Source organism: Cydia strobilella, chromosome 2 (genome assembly GCF_947568885.1).
Source record: "Cydia strobilella chromosome 2, ilCydStro3.1, whole genome shotgun sequence".
Lineage (NCBI taxonomy): Eukaryota > Metazoa > Arthropoda > Insecta > Lepidoptera > Tortricidae > Cydia > Cydia strobilella.
The window spans coordinates 22,138,430-22,161,825 of record NC_086042.1 but is presented as its reverse complement, the minus strand read 5'-3'; the positions used below and the strand labels follow the sequence as shown (position 1 = coordinate 22,161,825).

Here is a 23,396-nt window from a genome sequence, read left to right as displayed (position 1 = left end):
ACAGCGGATTATCTACTGTTCTTATTTAATTATTTCTTAATGCAAAAAGCAATGGACTCAGTAATTTCCAGTTTCGCAGCTATTGAGTGATTAAAAGGATTTTCGCGAAGTTATTGTGATACTAAAACTGTTCAATGTCACATCGCCGACAACCCTAACTCGTAGCTAGTAGCTACTACTGAAAGGAACAAGCTTTCAAGACATTTTATTTTTGCGTTGACGTTCTCTTGTATTATTGGACCTGAATATACGTAGCAACAATGCGTCATCGGAGATCATAAATATAATGGCCGGCTTGAATAGCAACGAAAGTATTGACAGCCGTCGACCAGCTAAACGAGTATCGTTAAAGTTGCCGAACTGTACCTCTTTAATCACCTACGAATAAATCATTGTTATCTTGCTCGTTAAGTCATTAGAGCAACTCTTTCCAACTTTGCAACACTGACAACCTTAATTCAATCTCTCAAAATTTACTTTCGTGTAGCAATTTAATCTAAGCGTCAGCTTTTGCTTTCGTGGTTGCTTTTATAGATTATATGAACCTAATCTTTTTTTTAAATAATTTGATTAATAATTTTATACTGTGATAAGTGTATCAGTGTGTGTTTTATACAGTGGTGTGTATGACTGTGTACCACTGTGATAGTAATAATGAAATAACTAAATTCTAAACCTGATAATCTTCCTCGACAGATATAGTCTGCGACTTGCTTGATATTATTACTGGACACTATTGTAGTTACTTTAGTTACGCTGTTAATTTCATATCATAAATTCGCTGTTTGTTGTTGTGGTATGTCTTGTCTGTAAGCTGGTGTATTTTAATAGCTAAGCTGCACGCTTCAACTACGTCTCGCACAAAGTCCATCAACGACTCCATTCTAATTCTAACCCTGACCCGTATTTTGTAAGTTTATGTACAATCTATAAGTTGTTTTACTGGATGCCCGCGTATTTATTTGAGCGACATGTACTTAATCATAGGACGGCAAGTCCGTGTAAACTGAAACTAATCTGTTTAAATGAAGCCCGAAAGTTTGGTAACACAAAGCGTATGGCGAAGGACGCGTCGATCAACAGCTGACAACGACATATAGGTAAGGCTGCCGACAAGTTTGCAGAAGTACCTAGTGTAGTGTCGTAGAAGATAGTACTTTTGCGTTAATAGTAGTTATATAACACATCAATAGTATGCACATAACAAGCGTTATGCAAAATAGAATCCCATTACCAGTATCTTAAAGGCCGGCAACGCACTTACAACCCCTCTGGTGTTGCGGGTGTCCATGGGCGGCGGTAATCCCTTACCATCAGGTGATCCGTCTGCTCGTTTGCCTCTTATATCATAAAAAAAACTATTTATTTCCATCTCCACAGTCACCACAGTCCACCGACGTATGTGACAATTTTTTGGTGATTGAGGTCGCATAGGTATTTACAATAAAAACAGTCTAAGTATACGTTCTTCCGCGATAATGCAATGTATTTTGTCCCCGATTTGGTCTGAAGATAGAGATGAAAAAAGGTGACTGAAACATTCTCGGGAGTATGGGCTCGTTGAAATCGCCTTGATTGATTGATACAAGCATTTTATTAGCTTTCAGACAAAACTGCTTGAGTAGGTGCTTTTAACGAGCGACGGAGACAGTTTTAAAAGAAGACTTAAAACCTTGTAAACTGTAAAGGACTTAAAAATACGAGTAATTTTGAGATTAGAAGTACGAGTAGGTATCAAAACTAAGAGTAATGAGTGTTGAAAAAAGTATTAAGACTGAGTTTGGAAAAGGCGTTATAAATTTGTGTGACGCTTGATGGTAACTCGTAATCATGGCGTCGGAATATTATTTCCGAGTCAGGCCGCAAAGTGCGATTCCGGCGAGTAACGACCCGGGCAAAATTGGTTTTGTTATGGTAAAGGTGGCTGTAAAATAGAAACAACCCGCGGCATTCTTGTATGAAGCCGAAGTTTGTTCACGAGTGATTGCATGATTATTCTCTTTTCTTGAAGGTTTATAACTCAAATGTAGATGGCTCGTTGTGCGAATCCGCATTCATGAATTCGATATAAGTATTCGTCTTCATATAGTATTATGGTTCTTAAACGTAACAGAACTGATTGGCGGGATAGAAAATTGTGATTAAAATTTCAAGGTTTCTCTATAGTAAATGCATGGAAAAAGATTTATTTAATTTGTGGCTTTTTAGTACTTTACCTTAAGTTGACCCCTAGGAAACTATGGATAGGAATGGAATCGATTGGCATAAAAAATAGCATGTGAAAAATAAAAGTTTAATTTTCATAAAAAATTTATGGAAAAAGATTTCCTCGATTTGAGGCTTTTCTAGCCTAAGGTAGAAAACTAGAGGTCGTCGACTTTTCTCTTATCAGCGAAACGTTGAAATAGAAGAAGAGAAGAAAGTTTGGCTTCTTACGTACGCTACGTAAATTTCTGATGTCCTATAATGTAATATGTCCCCTACGATTTCTATCGAACTCTGGTCACGAAGAGCTCCTTGAATAACATAATAGATTCAATTTTTATGTAAGTAATTCAATATTGTTTTCGTAGTATGTTCCAATCCAATTGTACCTGAATTCGGGGTACTTCAAGTATTTACCTACGACGAACACGTAGGTAAGGTCAACTGGGCTAAATGCGTCACTTTGAGGTAAATGCGTCTTTTAAGGTGGTTCGATTTTCATACAAAATTCAATCTGCTTTAATTAAGGCACTACACACTATTACTACACAAATATTTGCTCATTTATCTACTTTCGAGTATTCGTTTGCGCTAAATTAGTAGAAAAACTTTGTTTCATACAGAAATCATACATAAATCAACGCAATATTTTCATCAATTTTACGTATGTGTGTGTCACAAATGTCGTGTACATATATGCTGCGACGTTGCCACTCTATGCCTCGGCGGCTGGGCTGGCATCGGCGCGAATTTGTATTCCCGTCATTTTTATTCCAGTTTTTGTTGATACTGAATACTTGACAGGTACTTGATAGACATCAAAACGTGATCAAAACTACCTCATGTTTATTATGTGACTTGTAAATTTTATTTGTTTGTGGATTGAAAATGATTGCAACGTCCAAATCAAATTACAAAAACCACCGGTATTCTGGTCCGCGTAAATCCAGAAAAAGAGTTTACGCTCAATTGAAGCTTAATTATGGTGGTGAAGTGTCGTAAGTTACAGTTTCATTCGTTCCTTGTACTTTGTAATTTTCTCGTGCCCATCTTTGAGAAAATAATTCTTACTACTTCCGTAATCTTGTTTATAAGAAAAAACTTTTCTTTTGCCAGTCGTGTAGATGTATGGCGTAAAAAGAGAAAAATAGAAATACCTCAAAATGAAGCAGCTGAAAGTGCAGGGTAAGTTTTAATTTCTAATTGCACTTTAGCTTCCTGTTAGGTACACACCTAGATTCAGATGTGATATAATAATCTTCAACTTCTTTTTCAGACAAAATATTGTGAAAACTTATAGTAGGCAAGTGCCAGTCGTACATCTAGAGGCTACTTTTGATGCAAAATCTAATCAGCCATCAACTAGTACTAATAGTTCTGAAACTAAGGCTTTGAAAATAAACTGGCCAGTAACTGATCTAACTTTGGCATGCCATGAATTGACTATTGAGAAAAGTGTTGATAATAACTTGATTGGTCTGACTGGGAACAGAATTGTTGACATCCAACACGTCCTTCACTGGGCATTTGCTCTGGAAAAGCACACAAAAACTTGCGCAAATAGTACCATTGAATTTGTCAGAGAGCTGCGGAAAGGCTTCAACAGTATATTCATTTTTAAATGCAGCATGTGTGATAAAGAATTTAGAGAGAGCAATGAGAATAGTGATGGTGAAAAACTAAACACTGGCTTTGTGTGGGGAACTGTAACAGGTGGGGGTTATTATACACAAGCGTCTCACTTAACTAATGTAATGGATATCCCTACAATGGGTCCTACAAAATTTAGGAAGATAGAAAAATCACTGGGACATACATGGAAAGATCAATTGACAGAAGAAATAAAGAAAATAGGACAACAAGAGAGAGCTATAGCTATTGAAAAAGGCCAAATTACTGACGATGGCATTCCATACATAGAAGTTGAAGTAGATGGTGGGTGGGCCAAGAGGAGCTACGGTCATAACTATAACTCAGCATCTGGTATGGTAAGTGACTAAATTATATTGTTATTCTTTTATTATTTATTTTGAAAATTCAGTATTTATTATCTAGTTTACTTGGTTTTAGGCTTGCATCATTGGGAAAAACACGAGGAAGTGCTTGTATATTGGCATAAAAATAGTTATTTGTTATACAAGGGTGCAAAGTTGTATTTTACCCGCGAGTGTGGAATTGAAGCACGAGCAAGCGAAAGGATTCTATAGTAACCACGAGCGAAGCGAGTGGTTCAACTATAGAATCCTGAGCGTAGCGAGTGTTTTAACACACGAGAAGTAAAATACATTTGCACCCGTGTGTAACACAAAACTTTTCCCCTCACTATAGCGAGGAAAGTGCAACATCCACAGGCGTTAGATAATCTTCATCACTGGAATCACTAATTTTTTTACAATAATACGATATTATAACATAAAACTCTGGAAGTTCTGTATTTTTACGTGTCGGAGTCGGTGAGGAAATTTTTGTTGACAATGTTGACATTTCTGACGATGCTTTTTGAAATTGCATCGACTCAACTTGTGCGTTCAGAATTACATTCAACATCATTTAAAAAAACAAATGTTTCTTATGGAATTTAAGGTTTATGACTTAAAATCATTAAATAAAGCTAAATTTGGAATTTTTATTAAATTCTCAAACCATTTGTTTAATGATAATTAATATCGAACGAACGATTATTACGAGTGTTTTACGTTTTGTTATCTGTCAAAAGCTACTTAAACACGCTCCATCCAAGGTCAAATTACTTTCCCCACTAGTGGATAAAATGCGTTTTTCCCCGCTTGTTTTAAAGGATAAAAGACGGCTTTCCGAGCTAGTGAGGGGAAAACAAATATTGTTATCATTGTCATTTATACGAGAAAGACAAAAAGGATGTGCCCCCACACAAATGTTTCAAAAATTACCAGGGATCATCAACTGGTATGGAGGCAGAAATATTAGTGGAGGGCTTTCAGAAGTCAGAAGAAATGCATGGTGTACAATATCTTTCATTTATTGGAGATGGCGATTCCTCTGTTTTCGCTCAATTGAAAGAAAAAGTGTCATATGGTCAAAAAATACGGAAAACAGAGTGCAAAAACCATGTTATAAAAAATTATACAAGTGGACTTTATAAGGTATTTTTCTTATATTATCAATGATAATTCCTAAATATATTGTATCATATAATCGAATGGATCTGACGTCCGATTTTCAATCCGGAGGTCGCGGGTTCATATCCTGGCTCGTATCAATGAGTTTATATGAAGTCCCTCTATCCGCATTGGGCTAGCGTGGGGAGTATAGCCCAAGCCCTCTCGCGCAGAGGAGGCCTGTGCCCCGCAGTGGGATGTATACAGGCTGAATTATTATTATTAATAAAATACATAATCCCTACTAATACTATTTCAGATACTGGCTAATACCAAATTACCTTTGTACGGTCGCAAAATGTTAAAAGCCAGGTTGTCAAAACTAACTGTAATTTCGAGAATGATAATCTTGCATCATGCCGAAAATAGATTGGCTATGAGAAATGACCTGCAGCATGGCCCTTCACATGTGTTTGGTGAACATGAAAAATGCCAAGATTATTTTTGCAAATTCACTGCAACTGGCGAGCAAGATGAAAATTATGTCACCAGTATGAAGAAACAGGCTCCTGCCGTTTGGGCACTTATTGTTGCTGCAAATGAATCTGTAATCGCTAAAACAAATCGGTTGTCAAATGATACAACCAATCATGTTGAAAACTTTATGAGTATTATAAGTAAATTCAACTGTGGTAAGCGGCTCAATCTTCACACAGGTGGATCTTATCAGCGTAGAGTGATGGTTGCAGGTAGGTAGTTATTACTAGAAGTTTTGCGCAATTCCTAAAGATAGAAAATAATAATAGTGTTATGACTACACATGCAGAGGCTCAATTTCAAATATTTATATATATTTTTACAGGCCTCTCGCAAGTAACTGGTCAAACTTGGCATAACCCTGCGTGGCGAAAACATACTAACAGTTCGCCAGGCAAAACTTTTAGGAAATAGAAGAGTGAAAGGACTAAGGCGCGGAGGAAACTCTACAAACGCAGGCGACTTTTTCATGCCAAGCCACCTCAGCCCGATAAAAATTATGGTCCTGAAGCTCAAGACACAGCAGACCCAGTAAATCATGATGACCTAAAAAAAATGTGTGCTGATAAGTTGCCTGAATTCAACAAAACTGCTGACGAAATCAAGGCTATAGAAGAAAGCACTATAGGTCAACATGAAAATGATCTGTACAATATGTATAGGAGTGACAGGTTGACAGCAAGTCAATTTGGATTGGTTAGTGCCTTTGTCATTTTTATGAAGGTACTTGATGATGATGATCTCCTAGACCCTTTGTCATATTTGTTTTGTTTTAGATATGTAAGCGAAGAAAAACTACGCCGTCTCACAACCATGTCAAACAAGTGCTTTACAAAAGCAACATTTTGACAAAAGACATGCTTTATGGACAACAAAACGAATCTGTGGCGAGGACGTACTTTATAGAAAATTACAAAAAGACAGTTCGTCAAGCTGGAATATACATTGATGCTGAATTTGGTTTTCTGGGCGCCAGCCCTGATGGTAGGATAATAAGCAGTGACAATACCTATATCTTATATACCTATATGTAATTATGTATTACTGTTTTGGATGCCGAATAGTCAATGTGTCACTAACTCTAGGTTTTTTTAGGTATTGTGCAAAATGAAGAGGCCATCTTAGAAATAAAATGTTTTCCTTCATTGGCCAGAAGAAATCAGAGCATCCTTACTGCAGTAAAAGAAAATAAAAACTTTCCTGTGATTGAAAATAAAGGACTTTTGTCCATGAATGAAAAGCACAATTATTACTACCAGGTAATTAAATAATAACTTTATTAGAATCCATATAGTTGCATCAATTACTTCCTATAACATTAGAGATGATATCATGATATTATTTTTCTTTTAGGTACAGGGACAACTACGCGTCACAAATATGAAAAAATGTTATTTCATTTGTTATGTAAATCCGTCTACACCAATAACTGTGATCGAAGTCTACAAAAATGACCAATTCATAAAAAATATGATCCAGAAGCTAGTTCACTTTTATAAAAACTCTATTTTGCCAGAGATCGTACTTAGGCGAATACCTAAGGGAGCTAAAAGTATTGATCTAGAATAATTGGATAGTTGAATTTTTTTTAAATAGTATCTGTTGATCAGGTTTGTTTTGAGGATCTAATGTCTGTATGGGTCGCAATACAAAAGTCACAAATGATGGTCAAAGTCTGGCACCCGCACTTTACTGACGAAACGCTCTAAAAAAATGGCAACACATCGTGACGTCACGCCGTTTCGATGTATGGAAAACAAGGAATTTGCTATTTTGTCGGTGAAATGTTGCGTTTATGTACATATTGTTGCTTTACAATTTTTTTTATAAAATGTAAGGAATCGAATGGTACCGTTATTTTTTTCCTATTTGAAAGTTTAAAAAAGTTAAGTTTTTTTTTATTATTCCCATATATTTTTTAAGTTTCCAATTTATTGTGATAAATTGCTAATTTTCTATATATTTAACTAGATTTAGTTATAAAATTCAAAATATCGGCAAATCAATAATATAAATATACTTACATGATAAATATCCCTTTTCACCTCAGCAGCTCAAACAAGCCTAATGACGAAAGTGCGACTTTCCTCACTCCAGGGAGTGAAACAAAGTAGCTTTTTAATTTAGTGAAGGCCATGAACTGACACTTCATACTCCTATTACTTTTTTTTCTCTGTATTATTCTGTGTAATTCGAAATACATTTTAACCTTTAATATGTTCTCACTACTGAGGTGAAAAATTATATGTGCAACACGAGAGCAAAGTTATTTTACATCTCGTGTTTTTGAGTCCCTCGCTACTCTCAAGATTCTAACTTAGAATCACTCGCTTCGCTCGTGATTCAATTATAGAGTTTTTCTCTTTCTTAGGATTAAAAAAAACACTCGCAAGAAAAACCACTTTCCTCTCTTGTTGCACAAATAACTATTTTATATAATTGTTATAATTAGAAGGCCATGCAAATGTTGTAAGTCACTGTACTGGAATTCAAAATAAAAAGATTTAAAACATGTTGTAATTTTATTTTACAATTCCTATTTTATAAGAGGCTAGGCAGGAAGGGATTGCTTTACTGGTAGAACAAACTATTACCCCCTTTTCACACCCTTAAAGGATGATTTCTGGGATAAAAACTATCCTATGTCCGTCCCCGGGACTCAAACTATCACTATACCAAATTTCAACTAAATCGGGTCAGCGTGAAGAGGTAACAGACAGACAGACAGACGCACTTTTGCATTTATAATATTAGTAGGGATTGTAGGATTTATTTATTTATAATGTTAGTATGGGTATACAAGAATTGCTCGTTTAAAAGTATAAGAAAGATAACACAAAAAGGACAACTAAAAACAAAAAAAAGTACCTACTCGTCCCAGTCTTGAACCCGAATCCTCTTGCACGTATTTCCACGAACATACTGCAACGCCATTACAGTATACTTACGCTCCGTGAAATCTTCTACTACAAGGATCACGGAAACACTGTTTGCATGTGTGAGTAATAGTAGGAAATAGCATGACAGAAACACTCTGTCGACTTTAAAAGTGTTTTTTGCACTAATGAAGTATTCAATGTTTATTATAATAGTTTAATATTTATGTAAAGATTGCGCTAAACATACTTTTAAGTATACAGATACCAACACTATTCCACAAAAAAATAAAACCTAAAAATTTGCGAAAGTGGGGCCATCTAGCGGGGTTTAAGCTTTGAGTAACCTAGTCGAACCACCTTAAAGATTTCTTCTAAACGGATCATCTTAGAACTATTGCAACCCTCTCTGTTCGAAGTGTAGTCACTGAACTTTTAATGCAGACGGCTATAATACTTATAATATGTTGCGTTTCGAAGATCTTATGTTCTATACTAACTCGCCTTAAAATCAGGTTTTAAGTGACCCAGGAAACCGTAATCATGGTAACGGGTGACAAGAAAAAGTTGATTAACCCAGGTACCAGCTAGCTATATAAAAGCAACTGATACCAACAGTTGGAAATTTTCTTTCCGCAATGGGTTTACTTGGTTTCAACCTTGAGCCCTGTCGGTAATTGCCAACAGGGTGGTAACACGCTACATTGTAATTTGTGCGGTTAGGAGTTTTTCTTACTTAAAAAATAAGGTCACAAAAATAATTATCGGCGCGATTCGAAAAATAAATTAGAGATTCACTAGATATGAAATAGTAAAGTTATGTGACATTTCACGGCAAAATGTACCTTATGGCGGCTGGCGCTTACGGCGCATAGCGTCGCAAATTATTACGGCGCTATGCGACGTAAGCGCCATCCAATATTAATTGCAGCGGCGTTAATAATAGCGTAAGCTCCAACCGCCATAAGGTACCTTAACCAGTGGGACGTCACATATCTTTACTATTTCAAATCTAGTGAATCTCTAATTCATTTTCCGAATCGCGCCGTATATCTCTCAATCTCAAGACAGCCAGACGATTTCTAACAACAACCTTTAGGCACATTGTCACTGTATCACCCATATAATGTAAATTGGCATGTGAAATTGGTTAATATCTACTGGTCAATACTCAAGAACTACCAAATATATTTTAAAGTCAATTAAGCTCTATAGGTAAAGGTGTGAGTGAGGAATGACTAGCAAGTAATTAAGCCACGTAACAAGTTTCCAAACAGAGTTGTTTTGTTATCCTACAAAAAATAACTTAAGGATGTTCAACAATCTTCATTCAAGTCGTTTATTGTAGTCGTGTTAGAAAAATTGAAACTGCAATTGATTGGAAACCGGTTGGATTTTCCTCATAGTAACTATATTATATCACTGAACACAGCATCTAGTATGTCTAAACAACCATTCATTCAAAGCTAGCTGTTAAATCTTTGTGATAAGGCCTAGTAATCAATAAGTACCATAACCTTCGTGCAATATCTAGGTATAAATGGAAGCACATTCCTCTGTATATTGTAGCGCCTAGTTCTATTTTAGAGCAATTACCATTCCAACATTACACGTTTTTAAAAGGCATTTGCTTGCGCTAGCGCAGCGGTGAACCTGTGAGGGATAAGTTAGAAGGCATTTGTTTTTTCAAAGGGGGCAAGGTTGTTGTGTAACCCGTCGTGCTAAATATTGATATCCCGGCAAGCGAAAGATTCCTAAATTGAACCACGAGTGTAGCGAGTAATTCGAAAACTGGAATCTTGAACGTCGCGAGGTGAAACCCAAAATTTTTCACCACACGAACGCGAGGAAAATACGAACTGTAAAACATTACAGATCAAATCCCAATGAACGCTATTAAATATTTATCATAAATATCAAAATCATCACAATTGTCATAAAAGTCAATTCTACCAGCCAACATGATGCAACAGTTCAAAATTTTCACCAAATTGCTTTGCGGATAAAATATGAATTAACTCGTTTGGTGAAACATAATTTGTTTAGTGCCCTGCCACACTAAGCAACCAAACATAGCCTACAATAAAAATTAGTAGATAAGTAGGAAATATAATAATTTAAATTTTGACAAATTAAATTTAAAACTTGTTGGATTTTGTTAACTTTCTAATATAATACATTCGTGTCGTGGCGGTACTCTAATTTACTCAGTATACCGACACAAAAACACCCAATACAGAATATAGATATGTTATGTGCACAAGGTTTGATATATTTGCTGAGGCACGTAATTTTGTTGCCTAGAAAATTTGTACTGTCACATTGCTCTAACCATAGAGTAACTTATACTAGAGCGGTACTGTCATAGTAAATTTTGTAACCCCAGTAAATTCACTGCCATCTGTCGACACACTTTAAAACTAAAAATGAAGATTTATAAAAATACGATAGAATGTATTTAAATATAGATAAATGATTTTTTATTCGCATTAATTATTTTTATGATTTTGACCCATGTTCTTTCACTGATATGCGTTAAAATTGTTAAATAACAAACGAAACCGTCAACGCCATCTATACGACTGTAGGCCAAAACTAGTAGCGCCCTCTGAACGAGAATCAAATTTTCTTGATTTTCGAGGCACGTTTTTTCCTTAGACTGTATCAATCTATTACGGAGTTATATCTATCTTTGCTCTAACTAAACAATCGCCTGCTCTATGTTACTCGTAGTTTTGTTAGTCATGTACTTAATTTTTGTACCAGTATATAAAAAAAAAAAAAACATTTTTTACATAGAAGTTTATATAAAAGTCGGATGGCAGACGGCGCTTTCGTAAGATCTAGTGCCTGTGTACTTTAGCTCGGTCTCTTTATGCAGCCGAAAATTACTGAATAAAAACAATAGCTTCCACTACAATAGGCATTTCGTCTATATATTTAAAAATGTCACTTTTACAGATTAAGGGCATGGTGCTGTGATGCAATACATATTCCCGTTCTGTACATATATAAGGCGTAATGTCATCGCCAATGAAGATCTGAACGCCTGTGGTTTAGATGATGACGTCCAGGAGAAAAATAGGAAAGCGGACCTCGTTAGTACGTAACAAACGCTATAGAAGGAGCGTGATGAACTATGAAAAATATCTGTGGGCTATGAAAGTATAAAATAGAGGGTGGCCCAAAAATACGATAACAAATATTTTTTACTTAAATTATCGTGGTTTTGATTTTTAATGACATTTGGTAAATGACGGGTAAGAAGAATATTCCTAAAATATATACTGTATAATATTCCTAATCCACTCTGATCTGATCTTGTCGGGCCTGACTGCTTGCGAGGATCCTTTGAACTGTTATTTCAATTATTATAATTTTCACTTAAAAAACGTATAATCATAAAATTCAATCCAACAATACTATTAATTTGGTACGAAGTCTAGGTAAATCGGAAATTGGCCGTATTTCCTGGCTACCGGCTTTACATCAATTGGCGCTAGTCGCATTTAATTACGTTAAGTTAGATCAGCCCAAGAGCGCTGGTGGCCTAGCGGTAAGAGCGTGCGACTTGCAATCCGGAGGTCGCGGGTTCAAACCCCGGCTCGTACCAATGAGTTTTTCGGAACTTATGTATGAAATATAATTTGATATTTACCAGTCGCTTTTCGGTGAAGGAAAACATCGTGAGGAAACCGGACTAATCCCGACAAGGCCTAGTTTCCCCTCTGGGTTGGACGGTCAGATGGCAGTCGCTTTCGTAAAAACTAGTGCCTACGCCAATTCTTGGGATTAGTTGCCAAGCAGACCCCAGGCTCCCATGGAGCCGTGGCAAAAATGCCGGGACAACGCGAGGAAGAAGAAGTTAGATCAGCCCATACGTAACGGGTTCATGGCTTTGCGTGTACACGTACTATATGAACATCGTAATAGGGTCACAGTTAGCATTGTAATTTTTTTACCTCGTACAGTCGTCACATGGACATGCCAACAAGGTGCTCACAAATATCTCAACGCGACTTACTCTCAAGATCTCGATCTATGAATGTGTCTGAGTGCATTACGTTAACGTTGAGATCTTTTTGAACACTGTAAATACCTAGCACTGATTTTTTTTTTGCGAATGCACGTTATGACCCCGCTTTACGGACCACCGACAACGATATCTTGTGATAAACATAGTGTTGATTTAATACATGTTTTTAACCACTTAGATGGTTGGCAGTCCTCAGCTGTGCGTTTCTCCAGAAACTTCCTGCCTCGCACAGCTAAACTGTGGAATGAACTGTCGCCTGCGGTATTTCCGAATCGATACGACATTCAAACCTTCAAAAATCTTAAAGGCCGGCAACGCACTTACAACCCCTCTGGTGTTGCGGGTGTCCATGGGCCGGCGGTAATTGCTGAGGTGATCCGTCTGCTCGTTTGCCTCTTTTATCATAAAAAAACTTATCGGTACATTTGTTTTGTCCGCAGTGGCCAGTCGCATTGAAGTGAACGTGTGACCCGAATGTAGCGGTTTATGGAGGAGTGCACTTACTTCGCGAATCATGGTGAGTGCTATAGTAATGGTAAGATGAGAGAAATAGGTGCGAGTCGTAATTCATCTGTTTATAGCTCACTCTTACTCTAGTTATCGATGAGTCATTGGTGGCTGAAGCTTAATTTTATTGTAGGTACATTGATTGCTCAAAATAATTCTGAAGGCCTACCGCGAAACACGAAAAACGATCATTCGTTATCTGCCTCTATAGCTTGAACGAAATTTCGAATTTCGTGTTTCGCGGTAGGCTTTCCGTATTCTAATAATGCTTTTTTCTAGAGAAGAAAACAAAAACAAATTGCATTGTAGGTTATAAACTGCAAAAATGTGCCGGCTACGTGGCTGGATGGTCAAGTGGTCAGGACGTTAGCCGGGTAAGCTGAAGACGCGGGTTCGATTCCCGCCTCAGCCACCGATGGAGTTGGTCACTTTTTCTTTAGTGTATGATATGTATTTCAGTTTATAATTTAAATATATATAGTAGTGTGACTACTTAAAAAACACAAATCAAAATATTTCATAAAATAATTTGATTTGTTCCCTAGTTGTATTGTACCTATCATGTTACAGTGCAAAAAATGAAAAAAAGGTTCTGCCCTGAATCATATAAAGAACTTGTTTATAAGAGTAAAATAATATATTCACTTGTTATTAATCCAAGCCCAGCTACCAGCTACACAATATTAAACACAGATTTTCGTATTCTATTTCATATGGCGTCGTATAATAACGTATTAATAATTCGTGACAATCATATAAAGCGTTCTGAATACACAATTAGTGTACCACTTACAAACATAATAGTAGACAGATACACGGTGGTAATGAGAGAATTGTTTCGTATACCTAAATGGAAGTCTACAATGTCTTCTACATAATAATATAAACTAGTAGTTATTGGAGCGGTTGGTATTAAAGGGTGTTAAAATTGTATGGACACAGTTGTTACTTCGGTACAATCAGCATCAAATAGATAGTGACAGTCAGTGGGCAAAAAATATCGAAACGCCTTTGTTACCTACCCCAAAAAAGTGTTCCGCTATATTTAGTCACTTTGGCCGTTACTATCTATTTGACGCTGACTGTACAATAAAGCTGAAAGCATAAAATAACCTGTGTGATTTCCGTGTTATTTAACTGTGGGTATGTAAAAAAAGTTATTTGTTTTCTGGATGTATGATTACGAATAGTAAATATATATTATAGTCACATTTTCTATATCAATCCAAATTCTGTTGATATATTTCGCACCGAACACAATTCAATAATGTTGAAATTTCACAGCATCCCGAGGGTGAAAATATGTCTTCTCGACCGCAATACACTCAAATATAACCGGATTGAACGCAGTCTCATTTTAAGGTCTAGTTTTTAGCGGGTTTGATTTTGAACTGTTAGCACTAGGGTCGTCGTCGCATTGTACTTACTTTAGTGTTAATTCACTCGGGTTTTGTTATTCGGCCAATTTTCCAGCCAGTTGAGGCAAACATGAGCATTATGCGAGGCCATCATTGTTGATCTGATCATGCGGTTTTATATAGGTACTTGTTTCAATGAAATAAGTATTCAATGTTCATAAAGTAAACGCATGATTCATTAACAGTTCACTCAAGTCATATAAGATCAGGTATTTAATGTCTTAAGATTATACCCAATACAGATTATTCTGTAGACAGCACAAAGCTTCGATAAAACCGCAATTATAAATCATAAGCTAAATTTGTGTAAAATTAAAATGATGAGTGTTTTTTTAGGGAAAATTCTAATAATTAAAAGTTTAAAATGAGGAGAACTGGAAACGTTCGGGAGACGCTTTTCTTGTTATTATGGTGTACGGCTACAATGAGAATCCATTTCTGGTAGAAACTCACGTCATACGATGAAAACGTTAAACAGCTAGAAGCAAAGATAACTTTAACCACTTCACCTTGTAGAACTTGACTGATTTTAATAATGCTCACAAATTTACAAAGAGCCTAATGTAAAGTCCGATTTTCGAAATTCTGCTTATTAGTTACTTTACACAAATCATACATAGGTAGGGGGAAATCCCCGAGTGGCGGACACCTAAGCCTTTTTGAAGAAAATAAAAAAGTATTTGATAAAATATAATATATCTTTATTTATGAATTACTTTAGTCAACAAACTAGAATCAAAATAAAATAACACAAATGCAACTTCCACATAAACTAATTCAAAAACGAAAAGTAAACTAATGAAATAAAACTCGTACTATGCAAGAGGCACCTAGTACAGGACGGACTACATTTTGAACCCCTAGCACCGGACGGTTTAATTTTTTTTTACTACGATCACAATTATAATCTTCTGAACTTTCTGGAATATCAAGCACAGGCATCCTGCGCCCACCCATGGCAACTGGAGCACTGTATCCAGTCTTCGTCATGGTCTAAATATACTACGGGCTGCATTAACCAATGTTTGCTGTTTTTCCTCCTGTTTAGGGTTCCGTACCCAAAGGGTAAACACGGACCCTATTACTGAGACTGTATCTCATGAACCGTGATAGCTAGACAGTTGAAATTTTCACATGTTGCAGCTATAACAACAAATACTAAAAAGTATGGAACCCTCTCTCTCTTTTTAACTTCGCTCTTCGCTTGTTTATTTAAATAGTTTCCGTTCGGCTTCACCTTTTTTTTAACTTTTAAATCGTTAGCTTGATTTCCTCGATATATCAATCAATCAATTGTTGTCTTCATTTTGCATTAAAAGTGGTACATCGTAGAAGTAATTAAAAGATATTTACAGGTTCACACAATTTACCGACATCTGGCATGCAAAATAATTATTCAGATATTTAAAAACTACCATGCAAATCATTATACCTATGTCAAATTGTCACTTCTTTTCCGAACTTTTTTTTCTTTTCTTCCATTTTTACTTTCTTAAGTTCTTCTATCAGAAACAAAATACAACCGAAAAAAAACATATTCACTGTCCGGTATTACGGGACTACTACTATGTCCGGTACTGAGGGATAGGAAATCATTACAATTATTTATTGTGTACCTCAACTATTTGAATTATGTAAAAAAAACTTTTATAGACTACGAAATATAAGTAAACAGTGAGTTTATTAAAAATAAACACATCCAGGTAAACAGAACAAATAAGCCCAAACACTCACCCGAAACTTATGCGACGCAGCGCTTTCCCTATAAAAACACTAAAAGAGAGCTCCCACAGTCGCTGCGTGCGTCACAAGCAATGCGCGTGCCGTGCACGTCCATGGTACGTCCTCCGCGCCATGCACTTTTACTTATCCTCAAATTGCTCGTGTTGCTAGTTGCCGAGATATTACGTGTGTCCGGCACTATATGCCGTCCGTGGTTACGGGACTTCCCCTACTCTGAGAATAGACAATAACCTCTGTTATCATTGTCGGCAAGTAGGTAAATAGTTTGTACCAATAAACTATTGGACATACTTGAGACAACGGCGAAATTAGAGAAACGTCTAAACGATAGTATCATCAGCGTCACACAATTTATTTACTTTTTCATTGGTCTATGTTTTGAGGAAAATGTAAAGAGCTAAAATCGTCCATAATATAATAATATTTTAAATAAACAATTAAGCAACATTGCATTTATATGATCTGTACACAGGATTAAAAATTAAAGCAAGTGTCTCGAGACTGGACGGGCACAGCTGCGCTGCAGTTAGGTCGGCTGCTGAAACATTGATAACGCAGGCACGGCTCAGGTCCTTTTTGAAACCTAACAAAATACAACAAAAACGAAAACTGCACATTACGGCAGACTTATAAAGGAGAGTGTAGGGTATGCTATAGAATCCTATGAATATTTTAAACGCAAAACTTGTGAGAATGGATGGAGCATCCAATGATTGTTCCTTTTACAAGCAAAACCTACTGAAATGAAGCGCTAGCAAAAATGTTTGTTTTGAGTACTTCAATGTCAGATAACTTAATTTATATGAACATCCTAGATAATAGATACCCTATAAACATACTAATTGTAAGTATGTGCAAGTTTAAAGGTTAAACTTAGTCCCGAATAACATTTTATTACCCTTTTCACATTGTGCATAGGCACTTATTATTTCCACACAAGCCCCGTGATTTAAAGTCGTTTTTATTACTTTAAATAAATCCTGTGTTATTTTACTTATTGACTAGAACATTTTACATGATAAGTTCATAAAAAAATAATTATAAAAATTAAGAATTTTAATTTGAATTCTTCCGTAAATGTTAGTTGGATCATGGATCCGCCGCCTAATAAAAAGCGGCGCGGCGGAGGCGGCTGCCCATTCATTTCGCAAGCTTTTCAGAGCCTTGCCTAATTTATTCACTTCATGACTAACATTTCATGTAGAGGTCTACCGAGATGAAATATATTGATGTACTTATTGCTACACCAGTTGAAAGTATGTTTTGATTTTAAATTAGATACAACAAAAGTTAGTACAGTACATTTTATCAGTGATTTGGCTATGATGCCTAAGTATTTATCATGTCCGTTTCAGTTCTATTTTAGTTGAAATTGGAAAGTATTAAATGGTGACATCTCTTTTTAGGGTTCCGTACCCAAAGGGTAAAAACGGGACCCTATTACTAAGATTCCAATGTCCGTCTGTCCGTCTGTCTGTCACCAGGCTGTATCTCATGAACCGTGATAGCTAGACAGCTGAAATTTTCACAGATGATGTATTTCTGTTGCCGCTATAACAACAAATACTAAAAAGTACGGAACCCTCAGTGGGCGAGTACGACTCGCACTTGTCCGGTTTTTTAGAAACTTAGCATTCTTGTCAGCATATTATCATTATTCATTCATCCGCTACGGAAAGACCGTGTTATCGGCTATACGCGTAGCAGCAGCTAGCAGGGAATGTGTTAATAAATAAGAATTTACGAGTACCTACTATTCACCAATATCGGAAACTTGCATATCGTGTGATATCGTGCTCATTATCCGTTCATTAAAGTCAGCGATATGAAACCCCCAAATAGAAGCGCGGTTGATTTAAATCAACCTCACAGAATCGGGCCGTCAAAAGGTCCCCGAAGTCCCCAATGAGCGGCGTGGCATAATTAAATATTCATTATCTTTCCATATTCGTTTTATAATAAATTTCGGCACTGTCCTGAACTTATATTTAATATTTAAACAGATTTCACGACCTACATTCTGCAATAAAAGTTGGAATTAATATTGAAACTCACACAAACACGAACACTGTTTATGATCACTATTTTGATACACTACTATAAATATTTCTTATGGTTTGCTCATGATTATGAATATTAAAATATTAAAGTATAAACAATGAATACTTAAATGTGTTAGTTTAAAGCGCTGGTTTCCTAGCGGTAAGCGTGCGACTTTCAATTTAGAGGTCGCTGGTTCAAACGTTCAAACTTCGGCTCGTACCAATGATTTTTTTGGAACTTATATACGAGTATTAAATATCTTAAGCTTATCGACATGTCAACACATGTGTTATGTTATGTTTGTGTGGACCAAATATTATTATTTGAAAACTCATATGAGTCATATACAACAATTACTTTGCCCTGTAATTAATGAGGTGTGGGCTTAATCAATTAATATTTTACCAGTGATAAAAAGTTAAAATCAAATCAATAATATATTGTTTATCCAAAAAATACACCTTGTATCTAAGGCAGGAGTGTAAAAAAATCTTTACAAAAAGTATACTTAATGTGTTTTTTTATATGTATATTATAATTATTCGTAAATACTTGTAACCTTATAACCCTTTTCTGCATATACGTACCAAAGTACCTACCTATATTAGTCATATTAAATTATTTTTCCCCTCACTAGCTCGGAAAGCCGTCTATTATCCTTTAAAACAAGCGCGGAAAAACGCATTTTATCCACTAGTGGGGAAAGTAATTTGACCTTGGATGGAGCGTGTTTAAGTAGCTTGACAGGTAACAAAACGTAAAACGCTCATGATAATGGTTCGTTCGATATTAATTATCATTAAATAAATGGTTTGAGAATCTAATAAAAAATACCAAATTTAGCTTTATTTAATAATTTTAAGTGATAAACCTTAAAATTCCATAAGAAACGTTAGATTTTTTGTAATGATGTTAAATATAATTCTGAACGCACAAGTTGAGTCGATGCAATTTCAAAACGCATCGTTGACATTTCATACGTCAGAACAGAAATGTCCACATTGTCAACAAAATTTTTACTGTTCTTCTCACCGACTCACGTAAAAATCAGAATTTCTAGTGTTTTCTGTTATAATATCGTAAAAAAATTAGTGATTCCAGTGATGAAGATGATCTAACGCCTGTGGATGTTGCACTTTCCTCGCTATAGTGAGGGGAAAAGTTTTGTGTTACACACGGGTGCAAATGTATTTTACTTCTCGTGTGTTGAAACACGCTACGCTCAGGATTCTATTTTAGAACCACTCGCTTCGCTCGTGGTTCAACTATAGAATACTTTCGCTTGCTCATGTTTCAATTCCACACTCGCGGGTAAAATACAACTTTGCACCCTTGTATAACAAATAACTATTAAATATTCGCAGAGAAAAATAATCAGCACTTGCCTTGTGTGCTTTTCTGATTGCTATGGCTGTGAAAGCTTATAAAATGCTATTTTGATCACATAATACGTATTCCTAATACAACTTTCAATCTTGTAATATATTACTAGTAATTTTAACCGTCAATATGCCCGGCGGCTGAAACTCCGCAGCTCGAACGACACAAGAATAAGTACCTATACAGCTACCACCAGAGGCCCATTTCTCGAACGGTATTAGTCTAATATTATAAGTGTGTTGCCATGGTAACCCATGCGACTTGACAGTTCGTGGACTAATAATATTAGTCTAATACCGTTCGAGAAATGGGCCCCAGCTTGGCACTGACATAAACGCTAGCGTGAACGTAACTTACTTTCTATGCATCTCGCTCGTACTGGCATATTAGTGCGAGCGAGATGTAAAGAAAGTAAATTACGTAGACGTTAGCGTATATGTCATTGTTGACACTGTCAGTGAATCGTGGTAGGGGTACTAGAGTGCTTGCAGAGGCGCGCGCAGGTTGCAGTGACCTTGACCAAATGGGTGCTCCGTGAACTTCTGCATAGGGATGTAATGTGCAAAATTGAGATCATGAATATTTTAATCTGCTATGCGTGTTTCGGCTTTGCATTAAGTGGGTGAATTTTTTTATCGTTGTCTTGTTTCTGACCACTCTGTCACGCTGTATATCCGTCTTTTATCAAATAAATAAAAAAAGTCGAGTGCTATCGCATGTCTTTCTGTAGCTGTAGCTGTGTGTGTAAATATATTTTACATGAGAAAAATTAAAAACTAAATTTCATCTCATATACAAACAGCTACACTCCGTCACATTTTTGGGTCATCAAGTATCTATAGTGTCTGTTTTAATGTCTTTATTATACTATGTGTCCTACAGTGGCGTCTCACGGTTACATGCCACCTTAGCAATTTGACAGCTGGCATAGCGTTTATTTTTTATAAGTTTATACAATTACAATATATAAAATAACATGCACTCTGTCACATTTTTTGGGTCATCAAGTATCTATAGTGTCTGCTCTAATGTATTTCTTGTACTATGTGTCCTACAGTGGCGTCTGACAGTTACATGCCACCGCAGTAATTTGACAGCTGGCATGGCGTTTATTTTTTATAAGTTTGTAAGCATTATCTTGTACTTTTTTTATGTAAGTACCTGTGTTCAAACTTTTTGAATAAAAATTAACTAAAATCGCTTGCAATTCGTTGCAAAATCTGTAGACGCCTTGATGCGTTCGATGAAAATGTTACTAGTAATATTAATACTTACAACTACAGTTTTAACTATTAGTTTTCTATTATTCCAGACCTCTGTGATCAATACTCATTACGAGTAAGAGGAAAGTGGACTACCTACTGCTTCTCCATACAAACGTAGTCTAGTCCCCATGTTCCTCTCTGGATATTGACATTATGGAAAATATTTTTACGCAGTTTGATGACTAGGTATTATCCATAGCTATATTATGTTGATATTTTAAGTTAGCAATGAAAAACTGCAGTACTGGTGTATATAAAAAGCTTGTAATAGATGTACTTAGAGATAGTAACTAAATGTAATATCTATATACATATATGAAACGTAAGTTTATACCTTTTTTTATATATATAACGTAATACTGCATGCACTGCACTGTTAACTGGTAAGCGTTAAGGATTTTTTTTATCTTCTTCGTGAATTTATAATGTATTAATAATACTTATATTTTCTTTTGTCAATGTCTCCCGGAGCCTTAAGCTCCAGTGGTATATAAGCTCCGAATAATCAAAATAATTGTATTTATTAAGTGGTGAACGGTGTTGGTCACACATACTGTAAATAGTGTTAAAACTACTATATTTAAGTTTCCCTTGTAGTGACTGTTTGTTTACCTAAATAAATTGAAAAAAAAGCACGACATCGGCTACACGCGTAGCGCGTAATAGCTCGCGCTGGTAGTGAATGCTTTAAAATATACCAAGTAAAACTAATGTTATGTCTGTTTGTTGCAGAGTTTGATGACAATCATCAAGTTCGGGTACACCCTAGTGGTGGTCACACTCCTGCTGATGATATGGGCCTCGCTATCCAGAGCATTAGACGTAAGTCTGACTTAACTTAGCTATCAATCTTAGCTTATACTAAAACACTCCGTTATTTTAGTAACGGACATAGCACAGCCTAAACCGTACTTAAACTTTGAAAAATAATATTCAAATATAGTTGAGTATATATATATATATATATTTATTTATTAATTTATTCTACTCGTACCTCTTAGGGAATGAAAATGAGGTTGTCAGGTTTTAATTACTTTTTTGTGTGGTTCGTTTCCAGACGTTTCTACTTACCCAATACAAAATTAATTTAATAAATAACTTTCGCACTTTACTGTGGTGGCCCTTGATGCAGCGAAATATTACTGCTGTACAGTTTAATATTCACGCAAACTTCCGCGCCCGTAATAAATGAAATGACCTTGCACCCGACCCATCGCGTCGTAGGTAATATAGGTCACATCATGAGTGAGCAACTTGCGATTGCTTGCGATGCGATTTATATAACCCATTAAAAGAGGCTTAGAGCCTATATTGATGTCAATTTTGATATGATTTAGAAATTACTCGCCCGTGCACCAGTATACATAGGTAGGTATTTTATAGTATTGTACGAGCTATATGCTCTGCGAGAAATAATATATAATGATATTAATAATAAGACATCAATAACAGATTTATAAAGTTCGAATGTCGCGCTAGAGCTTTCACCCCTTTCTATGCGATACCAGGGTAAACTGCTATCAGGCTATGAGTACCTACATGCCATCACTACAAAAAACGTGAATAAAAGCAGCACATACAAGATTTGAACCCTCACTCAGGGGTTAAACCGTGGAACAAGCTGTTTCATCTAGTAGAAATATTACACTTACCTACGCGTAGTATACATAGCAGCTTGCAGTGTTTTCAGATATAGAGTCCACAAAATGTCCAATCACTTTTGTACATGTACAATCTAAACATTTCTGTGTACAAAGAACAGTACAAACATTTTTACAATGAAACCAAAAAATCTGAAAAATCTGGAAAAAGATTTAGCTAAGGTGACATGTCTATGAACGTGACAGTCAACAGACTAGTTTTTAGTTGGCAGGTCTGAGGATTTCAAAATAAGTCTGTATGATGTTTCGAAACTTTTTTTAAAAATATATTTATCTAACGTAAAAGGTAATTTATACATCGCCATACAGCGATAACGCTGCTAGTGTGATGTGTGATGGGGACCTTTGGACGCGGCATGGCTCAGAACGGGTTTTAGTTTCTAATATTTATGTATTTCTAAACTAATGGACTTTGTAAAATCGTATTATGACTCTTTGGTCCTTTAAAGCTGTTTCATATTTTATGTCCTGCGTAATAATTTTGTAATAATCAGCGGTTATAATTCATTTAAAATAACACCATTTTGTCAAGTCCATACAAAGAAAAAAAAACGTTTTGACACTTTAATATGACATTTTTCAATAACTAATTTTATTTCTAATAATTCTAATAAATTATTAATATTTAACAAAGACACATTGCAGTGA

At 35.8% G+C, this 23,396-nt stretch overlaps 3 protein-coding genes and 1 non-coding gene across 5 annotated transcripts in view; all 4 read left to right on the top strand.

The window, feature by feature from the left end:
* The window catches only part of LOC134753738 (chaoptin), a 75,453-nt gene that overhangs the window by 29,260 nt on the left and 22,797 nt on the right, over window positions 1–23,396 (top strand). For both annotated transcript variants that reach the window (XM_063689679.1, XM_063689677.1), the window contains exons 2-3: window positions 13,172–13,248; window positions 21,820–21,909. In XM_063689679.1, the coding sequence (XP_063545749.1) occupies window positions 13,246–13,248; window positions 21,820–21,909 (93 nt within the window). In that variant the 5' untranslated portion in view covers window positions 13,172–13,245. The remainder of the gene's footprint in view (window positions 1–13,171; window positions 13,249–21,819; window positions 21,910–23,396) is intronic.
* Window positions 3,188–6,233, top strand: LOC134748894 (uncharacterized). Its single transcript, XM_063683729.1, has 6 exons — window positions 3,188–3,390; window positions 3,482–4,193; window positions 4,276–4,318; window positions 5,032–5,327; window positions 5,602–6,031; window positions 6,145–6,233. The coding sequence occupies exons 1-6, from the start codon at window positions 3,188–3,190 to the stop codon at window positions 6,231–6,233; spliced, it is 1,773 nt and encodes a 590-aa protein (XP_063539799.1).
* LOC134755477 (uncharacterized) lies at window positions 6,242–7,394 on the top strand. The gene is made up of 4 exons (XM_063692032.1): window positions 6,242–6,515; window positions 6,596–6,803; window positions 6,915–7,078; window positions 7,173–7,394. Exons 1-4 carry the CDS (start codon window positions 6,375–6,377, stop codon window positions 7,386–7,388), a joined length of 729 nt encoding a protein of 242 aa, XP_063548102.1. The 5' UTR covers window positions 6,242–6,374; the 3' UTR covers window positions 7,389–7,394.
* Trnat-ggu (transfer RNA threonine (anticodon GGU)) lies at window positions 13,579–13,650 on the top strand. The gene has a single exon. It is a non-coding gene; the product is annotated as a tRNA-Thr (tRNA).

Coding starts and splice junctions, on each gene's coding strand:
- LOC134748894 (XM_063683729.1), top strand. CDS start 3,188: ATGGTGGTGAAGTGTCGTAAGTTACAGTTTCATTCGTTCCTTGTACTT. Junction 4,194..4,275: donor ATAACTCAGCATCTGGTATG/GTAAGTGACTAA, acceptor ACTTGGTTTTAG/GCTTGCATCATTGGGAAAAA. Junction 4,319..5,031: donor GAGGAAGTGCTTGTATATTG/GCATAAAAATAG, acceptor CGAGCTAGTGAG/GGGAAAACAAATATTGTTAT.
- LOC134755477 (XM_063692032.1), top strand. CDS start 6,375: ATGTGTGCTGATAAGTTGCCTGAATTCAACAAAACTGCTGACGAAATC. Junction 6,516..6,595: donor CAGCAAGTCAATTTGGATTG/GTTAGTGCCTTT, acceptor GTTTTGTTTTAG/ATATGTAAGCGAAGAAAAAC. Junction 6,804..6,914: donor TCTGGGCGCCAGCCCTGATG/GTAGGATAATAA, acceptor AGGTTTTTTTAG/GTATTGTGCAAAATGAAGAG.